The sequence below is a fragment of the Terrapene carolina genome, unplaced genomic scaffold, assembly GCF_002925995.2.
Source record: "Terrapene carolina triunguis isolate 2854851 unplaced genomic scaffold, T_m_triunguis-2.0 Scaffold33911, whole genome shotgun sequence".
NCBI lineage: Eukaryota > Metazoa > Chordata > Testudines > Emydidae > Terrapene > Terrapene triunguis.
The window spans coordinates 12,821,094-12,836,668 of NW_020698262.1; the positions used below are offsets into that span (position 1 = coordinate 12,821,094).

General features: G+C 52.0%; 1 protein-coding gene across 1 annotated transcript; it reads right to left on the reverse strand.

The window, feature by feature from the left end:
* Positions 1 to 6,292: 6,292 nt before the first annotated feature.
* LOC113409603 (polyadenylate-binding protein 2-like) lies at positions 6,293 to 15,010 on the reverse strand. The gene is made up of 7 exons (XM_026663724.1): positions 14,921 to 15,010; positions 13,657 to 13,765; positions 12,239 to 12,306; positions 11,084 to 11,190; positions 9,487 to 9,574; positions 8,544 to 8,689; positions 6,293 to 6,332 (listed from the first exon to the last, which is right to left on the reverse strand). Exons 1-7 carry the CDS (start codon positions 15,008 to 15,010, stop codon positions 6,293 to 6,295), a joined length of 648 nt encoding a protein of 215 aa, XP_026519509.1.
* Positions 15,011 to 15,575: the final 565 nt, after the last annotated feature.

Genomic DNA, 15,575 nt, shown 5'->3' on the forward strand with positions numbered 1-15,575 from the left:
TGTCTGCTTGTGGCCAGTCATGCTGTGGAGCGTGGCACAACTTGCTTAGTAGAATATAGGCTTTGCTTTTAACTAGTATGGAAGGGTCTCTTGCTCCTAAATAAAGACAAAGGTAGTGAGCTATTGATCACTGTCCATGTCCGATCTTAGTAAAGCCCAGGGCTGCATGTTAAATTGCACACACAGTTGTCTGCCCAAATTGCATGCAGAGTTGAGAGTGTATATGGATGCAGCTGTATGTTAGGTGTGCAACCTTGAGATGCTTCTGTAAAAATCTGCCCCTAACTTATGCTTGAAATAGCTGTGCCTGGTGCAGTATGATCAGAGAACAGCAGCCAGCTCAACTGTTCAGCAAAATAGACATCAAATGCAGACTGTGAATGGCAAATTTACGTTGACCCCACTCTTGGGAGAGTTGAAATGAACTGGTTTACTGCTCTGATCAGGCCTGGGACCACCTCTTCTTGCTAGAGCATTGTGCAGTACTGCTGCTGTATGCAGTTGTTAAATCTAGATAAGAGGACCCACTGGCTTTAACAGATGCAGTTCAGGCAGAATGTGGACCAGCCTTTTCTGCTCATTGCCACTTACAACACTGGGTTCCCTGAGCTGCAGCCAGAGCATGCTGTTCTTTCCTGACAATGTTTTAAACTAAACCAAGTCTGGCTCCCTAGCCATGTTTCCTCATTGTGGTAAGAGCTTCCAGATCAGTGAGGTGGGCACATACTGAAGCCTGTAACTATCAAAGCAAAAAAACTATTACTTGAAAAGAGGTGACAGCTTCAAGTGCTTAGTACAACAGGGCCCAGCACTGGATACTCACACCCCAAGCACCATAAGTAGCTGCACCCTTCCCAACACACCTGGCTTCATTTTACCCAAGGCACAGATTGCCAAGGTCACACAAGATGGCTGGGGCAGAGCCAGTAATTGGACCCCAATTTCCAGCAACCCCATCCAGTGCCTCCACCTAATCCCCTCCTTCATGGGGGAGAGTGCTAAGTGAGCCACATGGCATTAAGTATGGGTAGTGCGCAAGAGTCTACTCAAACCATACATTGGTATTTGCTTTAGTGTGTGCAAATTTGACCAGTAATTGCAAACACCCAGTTTGTGGTTCTATAACAGCTATGGAGGATGAGGTTTTTTAGCCACATTAAACTGAAGTGTTTAGTGTTTGATGTTACAAAGCAGGTTACTGACCCTCTACTTTTTCTTGTTTTGTCTCATCTTCACTTTTATCTCCAGCAGCTTGGCAGTCCTTCATACTATACTGGGGCATTAGAACCGCCTATGCGGGTACCTAGGCTGTGTTCTTAGAATCACAGAATATCAGGGTTGGAAGGGACCTCAGGAGGTATCTAGTCCAACCCCCTGCTCAAAGCAGGACTAATCCCCCAGACAGATTTTTGCCCCAAATCCCTAAATGGCCCCCTCAAGGATTGAACTCACAACCCTGGGTTTAGCAGGCCAATGCTCAAACCACTGAGCTATCCCTTCCCATCTGCATTTCCACAGCCCCAGAGACATGCATGCTGCTTTAATCAAATTAATCCAGACATAACTAATTTCACTTTAAGATCAAAGCCCAAGAAAGTGGGGTTGCAGTCCTGTGGTAGCAGAAAAATAGCCACCCTGAGGGCAGAGATAATAGTGTGCATTGTATTTCCCGTTCCAACTTGTCATTGCATCAGTCTAAGCCCATTGTTTGGATCACATGTCAGACTCTCATTGCACTGTGCATGAACATACACATACGGGAGTGGCTGGCAGAAGGGACCGTAACATGACGATCCTGTTTTGGCCAGAAGAGAAACAGGGTGTGTTAGGGAATTCTCTGTTCATTTTCTGGACTACATTGAGGATTGCACACTAACCCCACTAATACCTGTCTAACATCCATTAGTCTCCTGTTTTCTTCCCTCAGAATAGGTGAAAGGTTGAAATAAACATACAAACCTGCCACAGGCAGTAGGCATTTGAACAAATTAAGGTGAATTCTTAAATGGAAATCAGATTAGAAGCAGGTATATGCACCAAAACAAAGGACTGTACCTATCTCAACAAGGTGTATCCTACCCACAGGATGCAAGGTGTTGCGAGCTATTACTAGAACAGACTTACCAGTACAGGTACACTAGATGGGAGACCAATCCTGAGGCTGGATGGTAGTAGTAAATTCAGGGCATCTAGCAATATGCTAGTGTAACAACCATTACAATAGAATACAACATGGATAGGTTGCCCTGGTTATAAAGGATTCTAGAGTCAAAGATTCCAAGGCCAGAAGGGACCTTTGTGATCATCCAGTCTGACCTCCTGTACACCCCAGGCCATAGGACTTCCCTCAAATAATGCCTAGAGCAGATCTTTTAGAAAAACATCTCATCTTGATTTCAAAACAGTCAGTTACGGAGACTCCATCACGACCCTTGGTACATTGTTCCAATGATTAATTACTCACTTAAAAATTTACACCATATTTCCAGTCTGAAGTTGTCTAGCTTCAACTTCCAGCCATGGGATGGTGTTACACCTTTCTCTGCTAGATTGAAGAACCCATTCTTAAACATTTGTTCCCCATGTAGGTACCTAAAGACTGTAATCAAGCCACCCCTTAACCATCTCTTTGTTAAGCTAAATAGATTGAGCTCCTCGAGTCTGTCACTATAAGGCAGGTTTTCTAATCCTTTAATCATTCTTGTGGCTCTTCTATGAACCCCCTCCTTTCTATGAATCCTCCTTTCTAACCCCCCCTCACTAGTGCTGCTGGATCCTCCTCTGCCTTGCCCTTTCTGAATGCTGGGATGATGGGAGAGGGCAGGAGCCTCTTCCTTTCTACTCCACCATTTCTTCTCCTGGCTTCTTGGAAGGAAAGAGGTTCTGAGGCTCACTGCTTTCCAAGCTGTCTGGCAACACAAAGAGTGCTTCTGTGATCACAGCAAGGGAAATTCAAATCTCGAGAGTCCAGGAGACACTGACTCAAGGAAACAGAGCGAACACCAGAGCTGCACCGGATGCGTATAGTCTAAACTTCTCCTGAAAACTCGGCATCAACACCTGGCTGGTTTTTCCTAATCTTCCCCCAACTCTCATTCCTTAGAAAGTGGAGAAATTCCTGGGTTTCTCCATCTTTTCCATACTCCAAGCACTTCCTAAGGCATCCAGCTCTGTATCGGCCATAAAATCATTACACATGCTGCAGGGACAATCCTGCATGGATCCTCAGGGGATGGGGAAGATGTGAGCTAATAGAGGTTTTCCTTCTTTGACTTCAGAGGAGCCAATCCTCACTGATGAGAGGGACAAGGGAGACAGGAAGCACAGCTGTATGATGTTATGTGCCACGTTTGTCCCCAGGGTAAGTCTACTGAACACCAGGGTGCATGTGGGCCTGCAAATCCGAGAAGGGGCAAACTGTTCAAAAACAAACACTCTAGTTAAATCACGGCGAAATAGCAGAGAATGAGGAATGACATTCAGAAGGGTTTCAAGCGCTGGCTTGCAGGCCATTCTTGTGCTCCTACTGAACTTGAGGCATCATGACTATGTCTCTGCCAATCAGAGAGAATAGCTCTGCTTGGAATGCCAGGAAAACCTGCAGGTCCCTTGTTTGAGAAAGGTCCAACAATGGCCTAACTACAAGTAACAATTAGATTTCCAGGACAGAGCTGCAGCAAACGAAGAGCGAGCCCTTTCATCTTCTCCTAACACATGCTAACCTGGAAGACCTCGCTTACTCCAACCACTGGAAGTTCACTTGGCTCCTGACTACGGGCCAAATTCACCACGTCAGTGGATATGGACCTATATTATGGTGTTCTCTAATAAACATCTTCTTGTTGCAGGAGGTGTGGTTTTTTCTGTGGTCTAAGAGCCTTCTAAAGGCAACTAGTTCAGTGCAAAGACAGGTCTGCTGCTTTTTCTGCACTTTCATTGTGGAACAAACTTTTTTAGACAGCAGGATAATTTATTTTTAAAAAAAGATATCTGACGATTAAACAGAACTTGATCAGAGAAATCTGCTCAGCTCAATCAATACATTTCAGCAGTAATAACTTAAGTGTCAAACACTTCACTCTCCCATTCTCCAGCTCCCCTCCCACCCAAACAAGTCACACCTGTACCTTACTATTTTGATAAACTTTTACACATAAAAAGGTGAGTTAAATCTTTCCACTTGCCAAGACCAGCACTCAGTGTTTCCTTTTCAACTACAGTCATTAAAAGGTCACTGCCAGGTACTTTAGACCCAAAAAATAGGTTTTGTAAAAGTTCTAGGGCATAAAAGATCTACCAACAGAAATAACTTTTTTTTTGTAATCAATGGGAAAGGTTTGGATTGTCCTTTCAAAATTTGCAACCCACACTATGGGCTGGTTCAGGAGAACCAGAAAGTGAAGCAACAGCCTCTCTATGCTCCATGCTAGACAAAGTGCAAATAGTAAACACGTGTGAAGAGTTAGATTTTTGAAATTCAGTGATCCAAGGTGTTAACAGGGAGCGAAATCGGTTTCTAAAATAGGTTTCTTATCCTGACAGCGTCCCTTCAACTGTCCAGAAAGCCGCCTTAAGGGTTAGTAATTGCATCAGTTGTAGCTGGGGAAAAGGGAAACCTGACTAAAGGTCCTGACAGGTTAGTGCTGGAATTCTAATAAAATGTATTTAAATGTATAACTTTACACAGTAACATTGTTCACGAGGTTTTTTAACCAGGCTTTTCTTTTTAACCAAAAACATTTTCCTTTAAAAATAGGAGCAAGTTTAGCGCTCATGAAAGTGAGACAAACTGCAGTGGCTTGGACCGCACAATGCAGACAGGTGCTGCGCAGGAATTCCCACACAAAACCCCCTCCATGCACTTCCACCCTGACTGGCAACAGCCCCTGCTACTTCAGCCTAGGCCTTCCAGCACTGACCTCCAAACTGTGGGCACTGGGAGAGGAAGAAATAGAGCCTAAGCTTAGACCCACAAAACTCACCCTTGTCACTAGAGACTGGATTCAAACTCTGCCCATCAGAAGTGAGTGCCTGGACTTGCATCACAGCTACAGAACAAGGTTGGGGGAGAGAGAGTTTGCAGGTAGTCAGGTCTTGTGTAACCCCAGACATTAAAGAAAACACACTAATGTTTAAAGAGAAGCCAGGTTAGGGATGCCTTTTCTTCCAGGAGATTTACAGGGCTGAATCCTGCTCTTAGATACAGAAGAGTAGGAGCACATTGAGAAAGCCAAAACCACCGTTATGCTCACTCCTCTACCCAGGAGCAGAATCAGGACCACTCACTCACGGGGACAAAGGCCTAATGAGTTATTTTACTTCAACGGAAAAAGTTTGGATTTCCCCTGCAGAATTTATCTAAGACCCTAATGAGGTTTTTACAGTTGTTAAAAAAATAAGGCCAGATCTGAATTTAAGCGGTGTCCCAGAATCTTACCCCCGCCCTTCTAGAGGGTAGAAGAGATCCCACTTTCCTTGGAGGGTCTTGAGGACCCGCCTGTGCTAAAGAGATGTCAGCATCCATGATCCACAGGACAAGCTGAAGAAGTGAGTCACAGAGAGCAAAGTGGAGGCATCTGTTTCTCCAGTCTGGCAGCAGGAGGGGTTTAGACCTTCTCACACGGTGGCAGCAGCGGGTGGAGCAGAGAGACGCTCCCGACAGCTGTGGCCCAGCTGAAGTACAGCTGACAGTTTTGGAAACAGAACATCCTGCAGCTCACTTCTCCTAGAGGGATTGTTTTCCCATGCTCCCCGCTATCCCCATCGCTCCAACATAGTCCTGTCTGAATGCGCTGCACAGTCCTCCAGAAGCACCCACCCACCCACATCCCTGCTAGATCGGTGCCAGAGGGCCAAATCTGGCTTATATGGAGTCCTAAAATGCAGCCCTGTCCTCCAGTTTCTACAGGATGAGGATAAAGCCGATCATCTGGTGAACTCTGTTCCTATTCACTGTCAAGAGCACTCCATGTATGCCCGGAGATCAGCTGTTCTTTCTAGCTGGGAGAATATTGGGTTCAACAAGAAGGATTTGACATTGTAACCAAACTCGGGGCAAGCCTCTGGCTCCTGGAAAGTGCCAGTGTGGCTCTGGTAGCCTGGCTCCATTCTCCCTCAGAACAACTCACTCCCTTAACTGCGCAACATGCAACTGCACTGTTCCATCGAGGCAAAAATATTAAAATCGTCCAGACTTCTCTTTGCTCGGGTAGGTTCTCTTTATGTCCCTCTCCCATCCCCCACTTTTAAATCCAGCCCTGTTGGAGTCTCCAGCGTCATCCCATCCTTCGGCCTAGTAGGGAGAGTACCACGGCGATAACCTGCCACGACCCCTGGACAAGAACAAAAGCAGTATCAGCACGCACAGGCCGGCTCAGGCAACGGTCTTAGGTCAGCGATTTAGTCAGTTACCGAATCAAAACTGTCTGCTCTTCAGCGTGGGAGAGACCGGCCATTCGAGATGGCCCGGCTGCCCTAGGCCTCGCACAGACGAACGAGCAGCATTCTTGGTCCTCAATACAGCCCAGAGACAGCTCTTATCTCCTTGCTCCCAAGCGGCTTCAGCTCACAGCGTAATAGCCCGTTCCACCCGGTGATGGCACCTAGGGTGACCAGATGTCCCGATTGTATAGGGACAGTCCTGATTTTGGGGTCTTTTTCTTATATAGGCTCCTATTACCCCCCACCCCCTGTCCTGATTTTTCACATTTGCTGTCTGGTCACCCTAATGGCACCACAGGAGACTGACTCGTTCAATTGCTGGTCTCATCAGCGGGGCATATGGGCCTTGATAGGCTCAACTTCCATTTTCGAGGCAGTGGTGAGTGGCCCTGAAGGGAGCCCCCATCCACTCTTGGGCTGGGCTGGAAGGATGCTGGAGTGAGCTGAATGTACTAATCAACTCCAAACTGCAGGGCGCAGGCCTGCCCACAGAGCCATTACCTAGCACCCCGCGTCTTCAGAGTGCCGTGCAAGCATTTCGTTAGCACAACCCCGCCAGGAGATCGAGGCACAGACGAGGAGGTGCCCTGCCAGGTCAGTGGCAGATCTGGGAGTAGAACCCTGGAGTAGCCAATTCCTAGGGCTGTGCTCAGCTAGCCCACGCTGCCTGCTTTCACTGACAGCATGGCAGGGTCAAGAGGAATTCCCTACGCCACGGGAATAAACCCGACTATCCACAGGGAGCCTATAAAGCAGAGCAAGCAGTATCTAGCAATGGGGGCACTTTCCTGCTGAAACAAGAAGCCCAGGCACGGGCTGGAGAATCGGTCCCAGTGCTCATCTCAGTGTGCCTCGAAGCCAACCATGCTTGGGTCACCGAGGTGGAAGGACATTCACAGGTACTGCGCGCCCTGGGCATCAGTCTCCCACAAGAGTCACTGCTCATTTCTGTCCCTTTCAATTGCAGGAGAGCTGCTGCCCGCAGGCCCTGCCAGGTTGCCCATGTTCACATCTGCGCGCGGCTCCCAGCCTCCCGCTTGCCATGTGGACACCCGGGTGATGTTAACAGCATGTGACTGCCCGTGGGACCAGGAGAGGAATATGCTTCTAGTGCAGGCTTCTCTCTGAAGTAACATCCTCAAGCCCTTAGGAGACAATTCCTGCAGGACCCCCCCCCCATCTCTGACCCCACGGGGAACACTACTCTGGTTTTACTGGGGGGAGACAGAAGTATCAAGGCTCGTGTTGATTAACCCCCTGCTCCCCTTGCCCCTAGCAAGTCCTGTCTGTATTCTTGCACACCCCTGCCTCCTCTTCGAAATGGGGCAGCTTACATGGACTGACACTTGGGGCGACTTCGAAGTTTGAGTGGAAACCCACACGAACCAAGGAAAGGGATTACTGCAGAACAAACACGGGCAGCCGCCAGCCATTAAAGAAAGAGTTCATTACAATAGAGAGGCAGCCTGGGTGAAGGGAGTAAGCATGGTGCTGCGGGCTGATTCAATGGCCTTGGTTCTGCTAGACCTTTCTCTCCCAAGTTGTCCCACCGAGGGGAGCACTTGCATAGCTGGCCTCGTTTTCATTCCTATGTCACCTAGATCTGTTCCGAGCAGGGCCAGGCAGGCCGCCCGGAGACTGAAGCGCCAGCAGCCAGTCTACAGTAGCGCTCACACCGTTCGTAGTACTGCAGGTAGCCATGGAGGAAAGCTCACAGAAGAGTCTAGTGCAGACACAGGGAGTGTGCAGCTTTGCGGCAGGTGTACACCTTGGTTTGCTCCTTTTGGAAAACAGGGATAAATACTCCTCCCTTCCATCCCCCGTTCCCTGGCAGGTGGAGGGGCTTTGCTGGTGTTTAGCCATGGAAAGGGCTAGGTGAGTGCTTTGTGATACTCCCAGCAGCTGGTCAGATAGGGACAGCCTATGCTTGGGACACCTAGTGACCAGGGAAAATGCCCCTCTCGTGCCAATTGCAAAGCTGATTTGCTAGCACAGCAACAGGCCTGGAGACATCCCGCACGAAACCCTTGCCAGGCAGGAGAGCGCATGGGATTCTCCATTCTACTGCCAACCTCCTGTCAGCAGGGAACGTCACTGCTCACCTGTACACTCTCCCTCGGGGTCTTGCTCTCAGCGCTCCGTAGACGTTCGCCCTTTGCGACAGGCCCCCCCTGCTTGGAAAACGGCCCCTCGAGCCCCCACGGTCAGTTGTGCTGATACCTGGCATGTTGGTCCTCTTGGGCAGCACCTGCGACAAGTCAAAGATCAAGGAGTGGCCAAGACCCTGGTTAGGGTGGTGAAGCACTGGAATGGGTTACCTAAGGAGGTGGTGGAATCTCCTTCCTTAGAGGTTTTTAAGGTCAGGCTTGACAAAGCCCTGGCTGGGATGATTTAGTTGGGATTAGGTCCTGCTTTGAGCAGGGGGTTGGACTAGATGACCTCCTGAGGTCCCTTCCAACCCTGATATTCTATGATTCTGTGACCCCTGCCCCAACACTTCCCTTGCAAACGGCGCGTCTCCCACTCGAATCAGAGACAGCATCTTAGTGAACCAACTGCAGCAGCCTCCCAGCCTGGGAGAGAGCAGGGTTTGAAGGTGGCCGCAAGTGCTACATTTCCCAGGCTATAGACAGTGGCACCGAAGGGCCCTCCCTGAGTGGAGCTGGCCCCTCGCCCCCAGAGGGCAAGGCCTATCGCCAGGCAGGGGGCAGCGTCTCTAAGGAGGGAAGCAAGAGGCAAAACCGATGAAACCCACAGCAAAGAAGCTGGAGCCAGGCAGGAGTAGCTCAGACCCTGACTGAGGCCTGCACCCTGGGAGACCTGGAGGCGTAGACTCAGCACTGGGAGGCCTCCTTTTTCAGCAGCCAGAGTCACCCGAACCAAGTACAAACAGCTGCAGCCCAATGACGTATCTCTAGCCCAGTCTGTGGTCCGGGTGCAGACCCCCAGGAAGCAAAGTGCGTTCGTCAGGAAGGCGAATCCCTCCCTAGGTTCATGGCACTAGTCACTCCTGCCTCGCACCCCTGTCGGGCCCGGTGTCCTTACCTTGATGACCCGGCCTCTGAACAAGCTCTCGTCCAGCTCCACCGCTGCTTTCACAGAGCTCTTGTCCTCAAACTCAATGTATGCATACCTGGGAAGGGAAAGGAAGACAGCGTCCCCTTTGCACTGCAGCATCTGCTCGGGGAGGTCACAACACGGGAACCTGCGCAGGTGGCCAGGTAACATCGCGGTCTGCTGCTCAGCATGGTGACTCTGTCCTGCCACTCTAAGGGCCTTTCCTTCAGATAACTGACTAGGCACCTCTCCAGACAGCGCTGAGAGAATGGAGGGTAGCAGATCACACCATGGCTGGCACTGGAGCGATACCTACTGCCATCAGTTCAAATTATTCAGTCGTGCAATCAACCATTAAACAATGTTTAGAGCACGCCGGTTGCCAACGCTCTTTCCCTGGGCTGCGATCTCTCTCACCACCTGGTAAGCCATGCTCTAGACAGCCCACCTAGGCAGCATAGAGCCCCCTGCACCGATCTGAAACCAAGCTCGCACCCTGCATTCAAGGGCAGCTCTCGCTAGACAGATGCTATTGAGTCCAGATTGCGACGGGGACTGGCCCAGTGGCAGAGTGTTATAATGTGGTTAGAGCTAGGAAAAGCACCTGGGGCTAAGCTTCCCAGGGGATTTTGAATCAAGGAAAATTCTCCAGCTTCAATGACCAGGGAAGTCATGCGATAGCTCTGAATCCCTGGCAGACTTAGGCTCCGATATTGCAATTGATGGCACTTGACTGGACTGCTGGGCCTGCACAGAGCCCCACTGCAGTCAATGGGGATCTGCACGGGCAGTGAATTCCACCCACGCGCTCCCAGCGCAGGACTAGCGCCTTCACTTGCTGCCTGTCCAAGGCAGAGGCCAACTCTATGGGTGTCCCACAGCACCGAGCATGTTGTCAGCAAATTCAGAATAAATCCTGACTCTCTATAACGCAGGGAGACAGCCAGCCCATGACTCCGCTATGCGAGAGGAGAGAAGCAGCAACCAAGTTAGTTATAGAAATAAAAATATACACCTCTGTTTTAATGTAGAGCCGTGAGCCGTGCTGACACTAATCATTAAATCAGCGAAGTATCGAAAGTTCAGACACAGTCTCCCCAGCGCCTTTCATCCCAGCTTGTGCCAGATGGAAGGAGCACATCAGCAGAGACAGAAATGATATTGACAGGTTTCCAGACCGGGTTTCAACCATCAGTAAGAGGAAGGAGTAAAGCACTAGGCTTCGGACTTAGCCTCCAAAGCCAGACATGCCAGGTCTGCAGAAGAGCTCTCTGCACCCAAGGTGGGCAGCAATAGAGGAAGAGGACAATGAAAGAAACCTTAAACCCCAACCCAAAGCAATGCTGGTCCTACAGCTGGTTTCCCAGCAGATGCTGGAAGTCAGAGAGAGCCGAGGTTTCTGCAGAGATCTGATGATCCCAGCTGAAGACAGGAGAAGAAATAGGAATGGCCGCCTCCCTAGTTAATGGGGCTCTGGGAAAGGAATTTCTAGAGCAAAGATATGAGGATCACGAGTCGTGTTCTCAGAACATATTCCCCACCCCAAACTGCTACAACCCAAGGGTCCCTAGAGCACAGCACTGACCCTTTGGGATGTCCGGAGAATTTATCACAGAGGATGGTCACTCGGTTGATCTGCCCACAACTATTGAAATGGGACTCCAACTCTTCTGCTGTTCCACCATAGTCCACCTGCAAAGACATCCCCGTTCCATTCAGATGCCACCAAGGGCACATGCCCATGCCCTGCCAGCCAGCCCGGGAATGTCATTTGCAATGGCTCGGCCTTCCACCAGCTCAAGTTATTCAGGGCTGCAACCAAGCAGTAAACAGTGATAATAAATAATGTTGATTTATGAGGTGCCCCAGGCCCAGCTATTATACGGGGAACCTCACCAATGGCACCAGCCAGTGAATTTGCCCCATGTGCAGGGCACATGTTGGAAGCTGGTTCAATGCCCACTCACTGCAGTTGGTAGATTTTAACCCCATGTCGAGGAGCTCCTGTCTGGAGCACATCAGAACATGAGATCTGCCCCCATGCATCTTTGCCTCTGGATTCAGGGCTCTTATAGGGTATGTTATACAGAGCTAGGCTAATGCCACAGAACCCTTCCTGTGAAAGTCTGCGCCAATCAAGAAGCGAATCAGCTCGGGCTGCGTTCAGCAGCTTTTGGCCTCGTCCTCCACAAGGATTCTCAGGAAGACGCTCACTGACACCGGTGACGCTGGCTCGCAAGGCCTCGCGTAGACCCATAGCACAGCAGCAGTGCCTGGGCCTCGTGCTGGCCGCTCACTGCACCGAGGTGATTCTCGGCCAGAAAGAATCAGACATTCCAGCTGGAAACCTGAATCCAAGCCTTGACCATCCAGCCAGGGAACAGAAACAACACCGTGTGGCCTAGCTAGGCCCAAGCAAAGCCACTTGTGTTTTTCAATATCCACAAGTGAGCCCCAGACCCAGGACTAATGGTGGAAATTATCAAGCAGATAAGTTTGAAATAAGTTCAAGACAGCGGCTCTCACCCGTTTCCCTCATAGGAGGGGATGCTAAGCACATCCAGTAACGTGTGGTTCATCCCGCTCTGCTCCTAGCAGGAGGGCTGGGACAGACCGTCTTGGGACACATCCCACCCCCAGCCCATTAGCACAAGGAGCAGCAGCTCTGCTGAGCTTTCTGCCCTGGGAACGTCACCGAAGGGGGGGGGTCTCATTGTGGTTTTCGACCTGTCCCACTTACATTGCCCACGTAGATGGATCTCTGATCAGCCTCGATTTTCTCCTCTGCTGTCCTAGGAAAGGGAATACCTGCCGAGACAAGGATTCGTTTGAAGGTGCTGCACAGAAAGAGAGCGACAGGGGGGCAGTGGGGTTTCTGGCCAAGTGAGGTTGGTGCTGATGGGAGGGCGACCCGGACAGCCCTAGAGACTGAATTACTAGCCCCTCAGCCCTTCGGAGCAAGAGGTCACCTCAAAGGTGAAAGACAAGGTGACATGCTTCCTCCACACACCACCTCCTGCCACTTCTGTCCTGAGCACCCCCAACCCCCAAATCTGCCAACGCGCTTAAGTCCCCATCCAAAGCCCACCTCCCCTCGTTCCACTCCAGGGCCTCTCTAGTTATGGCAAACCATGCAATGGGCGTTACGGACAAACTAGGCTGAGGCCACCGAACTCATTTCACATGTGACAGACGTATCTGAACCACAATCTCCAGAGGGGAGAGCTGAGTGGGTTGATGACCGGCTAGGCGCAAGCCTTTGTTGAGGGAACCAGTCCTGCAGCCCTCTGTGTTTATTCTCTTCCTCATTTGGGGTCTGTCCCCCTTTGGGAAGGGGGAGTGTTACCCCAAACATGCCACATTGTGTCCCTGGAGCATGTCATCACCAGAGAGGCTCTAAGGCCCCCGGCAGGGGGTGGGGGGTATTTTACAAGGACCTGCCAGACAGGCTCAGACCTGTAACCCATCTAGCCTGCCTCTTGGAGTGGCCTGAGCTTCAGAGAAAGGTGCTAGACCCCACCACAATGAAACAGCCAGCCCTGAGGGAAGGATCTCCCTAGCCCCAGGAGCTGGTTCGTGCCCCTAGAGCTGATCTGGCATAGCAGGAATGGCCGGATAACAGAACTTCGACCCTGGAAAGCTCCAGGTGCTTGTGCCAAGCCAGCAGCTCTGGCACCAACGGCACCTTCAAAGAACTTTGCACTCACTCCCTAAGCCTCAACACCCCAGGGACGAAAGCCGTATCCATCACTGACCGAGGTTAAGTGACTTGCCCGAGGCCAGGCTCAGGGCAGAATCAGTGGCAGAACTGGGGACAGAACCCATAAGCCCTCACTCTGAAGCCCATGCTCAGTGTCCTAAGCCATGCGTAGGGGTCCTCCATCCACTCTCACACAGCAGAGATCCCCCAGTCTCCCACTGCCTCCCTGCCAATTGCACCTTTGGAGGCAGACTAGGCCAGGGAGCCTTTGACACTGTCACTATCCACCCCTCTGGCTAATGGGGATATGGCACTGGCTGTCCCTTGAGGCCTCAAACACGGCAGCATTTGGCCCTGCGGTAGGAAATCCTGTCCCATGCGCCTCCCAGGTTCAGCTAAACCCTCAGCTTAACACCCCTCGGGAGCCAACCCCTCCCCGGGGAGCTGCAGCTCCGTACCTGCCTGCGATCTCAGGATGAGGCGGTTCTTGGCCTCAGCCTGCAGCTCCTTGAGCCTCTCGTCCTCCTCCTCCATCTCACGGACTTTGGCCTTGATGGCTTCCAGTTCCTGAGCACCAAACCCAAGAGGCCGAGCACGTGAGAACCCAGTGCAGAGAGGGGCAGCTCTGCAAGAGGAGACCCCAGGGCCAGGTCCCGTTTCCTCCCACCCGGCATCTGTCTTGTCTGCTCAGTGTCAGCTCTACAGGGCAGGGCTTGTCTCATGACTAGAGGCTCTGCAGAGACCTGCCAACTGGGGTTAGCTGCGCAAGTTCGACCCCTGGCTGCCCCACAGACTTCAACCGGAGCGGCTTACCCCAGTTCAAGCAGAGTTGCCGTGTCTTCCCTGCGATTAGCTAACGGTGGTTAGCTAACCTGAGTTAAACACACGCAGCGAAGAGTGACTTTCCCAAGGCAGGCCAATGACAGAGCCAGGACCAGAACCCAGGTGTCCCAAGTCCTCCCTTGCCCAGTGTCCCATCCACCAGCCCATGCTTTTGCATGGATGAAATTAGTGCCACCAAATCACATTCAGCCAACCAATGAATCACACGGCTCCCGAGCCTCGAGGGAAAGACGTAGCAGAACTGCACCCCGCATCATCACTGTAAAACGGGGGGAGGGGGAGAGAATCTCCCCTCTTGCCCCAGGGCAGGTCCCCAGCAGGGCCGGTGCTACCATTAAGGCAAACTAGGCAGTTGCCTACGGCGCCAAGATTTGGGGGCGCCAAAAAGCGGTGCCCCCAATTTTTTTTTACAGCGTTCCTGGGCTGGGCTGCCGGTGGCGCACGGACACGTGCGGCTCAGACTCCCTCTCCCAGCGCAGCGGCCGCTCCACTTCTCCCGCCTCGCAGGCTTGCGGTGCCAATCAGCTGTTTGGCGCCGCAAGCCTGGGAGGGGAGGAGAATTAGAGCGGGGGCGGCGTGCTCGGGGAGGAGGCGGAGCAGAGGTGAGCTGGGGTGGGGAGCTGCCGCACGGATCCCCGGGGGAGGCGCCTCAGGGCAGGGGGGGAGCTGCCGTGGGGGGGGGGGGGGCGGGGGGGAGGTGGGGGGGGGGGGGGGGCGCCGCAGGGTGGGGGGGGGAGCAGGGAGCTGCCGCAGGGCTGGGGAGGGAGAGGGCACAAGGTGGAAGTTTCGCCTAGGGCACGAAACTTCCTTGCACCGGCCCTGGTCCCCAGAAAGACAAACGTCAGTGGTTGCAGCTCAGCGCTCTAGACACGCACTCACCGGGTCCAGCACACCCAGCTCCTCTGCACTGTCCCCCTCCAGCGGGCTCAGGTCTGAGTCTTCATCCGCGGCCTTCTGCCGAGCCGCCATCTCGGCCACGTCCCAGGAGGAATCCACCCTTGCCAGGGACGGTGGTGGGTCCTGCCACCAGGCCCCGGAGGGGTCCAGAAAGAGGGGGCTTTATGGGAACCGCGGCAGAAACAAAGAGAGGTTTCAAGTGACATTTGAGCAGCTAGAGACGCTGGGTTCCGCTGAGATGCTGAAGCACTTTCCATGTTTTCACCCACGCTTCCCCACCCCCCTAGACATATTCACAAAGCCCCCTCGTTATCCTCCTTCAAATCCCTACTCTGCCACGAGCCCAACAAAAACTTGGCCATGGTGTGCCGAGAGCACAGCCCCTCATGCTGATTAGCACGGTCGTTGTTTCCTTGCACTCCCCCTGTTATGTCTCTTCTCTTATATGGAGACGGTCAGCTCTTTGTACAGCCCCTGGCACACTGGGGGCCTGGTCTATGACCCAGGCTCTTAGGTACGACTAATAATCTTGTAACTTCATTGGGCGTCTTGCCTAAAGCCCCAGCTCCTGGAGTCAGGAAGGAGGGTTACAGGAAAACTGCAGCTTGCATTTTTTTAAAGTTAGTCTCCAGCCCCC

What these genes read in the sequence shown, in the direction of transcription:
- LOC113409603 (XM_026663724.1), bottom strand. Translation starts at nt 15,010, where the DNA reads ATGGCGGCTCGGCAGAAGGCCGCGGATGAAGACTCAGACCTGAGCCCG. An exon ending in GATCCATCTACGTGGGCAAT is followed by an intron (nt 11,191 to 12,238) that starts GTAAGTGGGACA and finishes ATGTCTTTGCAG; the next exon opens with GTGGACTATGGTGGAACAGC. An exon ending in TCAGAGGCCGGGTCATCAAG is followed by an intron (nt 8,690 to 9,486) that starts GTAAGGACACCG and finishes GACTTGTCGCAG; the next exon opens with GTGCTGCCCAAGAGGACCAA.